We start from the raw sequence: 3,389 nt of genomic DNA on the forward strand, positions 1-3,389 counted from the left end.
CTTTTCGCATTCTTCTAATTTCTAACCAAAAGTAACATATTCACAATATTTATATAAATATTGTACATATATATAGAATGTTAAATATATTGAAATGGTATTCATGTAAATCTGTCAACAGATTTCACTCTGCCCAATTTCTTATTCCAATGATTAAAAGTTTATAACAATTATATACTCAATTGCTACGTTCAGTTAACCGCTGTTAAACATTTTCCTTTTTATTCAACATCAAACATGTCGGTTGTGTCGTATGTATTACAAAGTAAATTATTAAAAATGTGTTAATTTCCGATAATAGACTAATATAGCAGGTCGAATATACTATGGTTTAAGGAAATATATTACCACATTTATTGAAATGTCATGTTATTGTGACAAATTGGAATCTCATTTTACCAAAAAATTGAAGTGTCATGTCATAACAAGTTTCAACCCCATTCTGTGTTTGGCACAAAGAGCTATGACTGTCTAAACACGACATGGGCCCAAAATGGGTTAATTACCAATTTCTAAAGACCCAATGGATTGGTATTTCCAACAGTAAACACAAACTGGACTACACCCACAAGCCCACAAGCCCACAACATTTTTTTTCTTGGTTGAATGTGATTATAAATTTATAGCCGTAGGATCGGCCTGGCCTCCGGACGGGAAGCTAGAAAAAAAAATATTTTATACGAATTTGGATTAATTTATGAAACATTTTTTTAAAAAAATTGTAGATTAAAAACGATATTATAAACAAAAATAAATAAATATCTAAGTATCTTAAATTTAGGTTCAAGGAAGTACACTTAAAAAGGGAAAAATTAACAAACTTGAGACTCATCCACTCCACCTTGAATTATTGTTTTCTTGCGGTTTTTGCATTGCCATATTTTGGTCAAATTGGGTTTCATGGAACCAAGTAGCCACTCGAGAGCAATCTAATTTCATCTTAGTCAGAGTTCAAAGACCACACACCATAACGTGTAAATAGATAAAATATGTCTGAATTATTATTTTTTAGCAAGAGAACATTAAGATAAGAAATCTTGAAACAGTTCAATTTAACTTGCATGCTTCTCAAGAACAACTAATGACCACTATTAGTCTACTAAAGAGTGTGAGTATGAAAGTAGACACCCCTTTAACCGCACACCACATTACCATTATAGAGCAAATACAAATCATGTCTCAAACTACTTACTTAAGTTAATCAAATAATATACAGACAAAAGCAGGCACTTTGACTTTAACCACACACCACATGAACATTCTGTAGCAAACACAAATCATGTCTCAACCAAAAGATATACAAAGCCACAAACTTTGAGAACATGAATGGGTTCCACCATAAAAAGCTAATGACTTCAAAAACCCAACTCACTTTGAACAGAACAATCATACATTTTTTAAAAATTGTTCACTTCAACAAACTACTCATGAAACCACTTAAAATGGTCTCACAAATGAAATGGTAAACAACGCAAAACACATTAAGCAGATGAAATGGTTCCATCAATAAAAGCTAATGACTTTCAAAAAGCTAAAAAGAGTTTTTTTTAAACCACTATGTAATTAAGCAACAATCAAATATCAGATACTCTATTATCTACCTTTCTATAAACGTAAATAGAGATGTGGAAAACAAACCAGTTCCGGCAGCTGTAATGGCCTACCTATAGCTCTTGTCTCGCACGTCTCCAGCAGCGAACACACAAACCACGCTCGTCTTAGTGGTGCCAGGCTTGGTCACCACATACCCATCCTCATCAAGCTCAAGCTGCCCATCCAAGAACTTCGTTGCCGGCTCATGACCAATCGCAAAGACACTTTCAAATCCGAAACATCACCAGTAACAACGTTCTTCACCTTCAAACCACCAAGCACGCATTTCTCTGCTGCATGATCTTCGACGCCCTGAACGTATCTCGCCTCCTCCATCGCCGAGTCTCCGCCGCCGATAACCACCAGAGGCTTGTTCCTGAAGATCGGAGTGGCGCCGTCGCATACAGCACATGCCGAGATCCCTCCGTTCCAGAAACCATCAGCGCCTTTGCCAGATCCGGCGAAGCTCAGACGTTTCGCAACAGCTCCGGTGGGGATGATGACGGCGTCGGCGAGCACAGTTCTCGAATCGGTGAAGAGCTTGAACGGCCTCGAGGAGAAATCGAACTTGGTGACCTTCTCCGTGAAGATCTCGGTGCCGAACCTCTCTGATTGCTTCCGGGACTTGTCGATGATGTCGATGCCGAGGATGCCTTCAGGGAAGCCGTGAAGATTCTCGACGTCGGCGGTGGTGGTTAGCTGACCGCCGGGAGCGATATCGTTGGCCATCCATCCTTCGAAGCGGCGAGGCTTGAGCTCCTGGCCGCGAAGGAGTCAGAGAAGATGACTAACGAACGCCAATGCATAGATTCTTCAGGATTAGGCCCAGAGACCCGATTACACAGTCCAAGCCCACACCAGAGTTAATGACACACTGAGTTTCATGCTCGGGACACGTGGCACAAGGGTATGAAGTGACTTTCCTAGGTGGCCTAAAGAGAAGGGAGCACACATGATTTTATGTAATTAGATAGATGTTTTCAAACTAAAAGAAATAATTTTATTTCTGGAGCCTTGATTATTGTTTATGCTATGTTAGATTGTCAATCTTTACAGTCCGCAGGCAACTGTATCCCCACCGGCATATTCTACCTTGTAATCTATGTTACGTGGAAACAGAAGCGGGTACGTGGAAGTGGAAGCGGAAGCGTTAGGAAGCGCGGAAATAGAAGCGTTAGGAAGCGCGGAAACACATTTTTGAAAATATTTAGGAAGCGGGTACATGTTGGAAGCGTATATTTATACTAAACATCAAAATTAATATATACATATATATATATATATATATAATAAAATATTGTAAATAATAAAATCCAGTATATAATTCACATACTATAACTCATATAAAATAAGTATGTATAATTACAAAGAAAAAATATAATAACATATGTATATTTATATTGCTTTGAAACTGAAAAAATAAAGCACATCAATTAATTAATTCATACACAGCAACTGAATAATACGAACAGCACGAAACAATAGGAATAAATGAAAAGCATATTAAAATTAAATTATTATTCAGAAATACAGAGTTGGAACTTGGAATGGACTTGTTTTTTTTTCGTTTTTAACTCTATTGTTATTTATTAATTAAGATTTTAATAAGGTGAGTTAAGTTGGGCCACAAACCAATTAAACTTTGCAAGCCCACAAGAATAATGTTCGATCTTCTTTGCACATCAACAATCCAGTCACCGTCAAGCTTCCGATCTACGACCATCAACGCTTCCACCTACGAACCGTGCGCTTCCGTCATGCTTCCAAACACCGCAATTCCAGAAATGCGATTCCGA

The 3,389-nt window shown here is 37.7% G+C and overlaps 1 protein-coding gene across 1 annotated transcript; it reads right to left on the reverse strand.

The window, feature by feature from the left end:
* Window positions 1-1,350: 1,350 nt before the first annotated feature.
* On the reverse strand, window positions 1,351-2,551 carry LOC106329418 (thioredoxin reductase 2-like). Its single transcript, XM_013768065.1, has one exon. The coding sequence runs from the start codon at window positions 2,320-2,322 to the stop codon at window positions 1,738-1,740; it is 585 nt and encodes a 194-aa protein (XP_013623519.1). The 5' UTR covers window positions 2,323-2,551; the 3' UTR covers window positions 1,351-1,737.
* Window positions 2,552-3,389: the final 838 nt, after the last annotated feature.

This window comes from Brassica oleracea, chromosome C3 (assembly GCF_000695525.1).
Source record: "Brassica oleracea var. oleracea cultivar TO1000 chromosome C3, BOL, whole genome shotgun sequence".
NCBI classification, from domain to species: domain Eukaryota; kingdom Viridiplantae; phylum Streptophyta; class Magnoliopsida; order Brassicales; family Brassicaceae; genus Brassica; species Brassica oleracea.

What these genes read in the sequence shown, in the direction of transcription:
- LOC106329418 (XM_013768065.1), bottom strand. Translation starts at nt 2,322, where the DNA reads ATGGCCAACGATATCGCTCCCGGCGGTCAGCTAACCACCACCGCCGAC.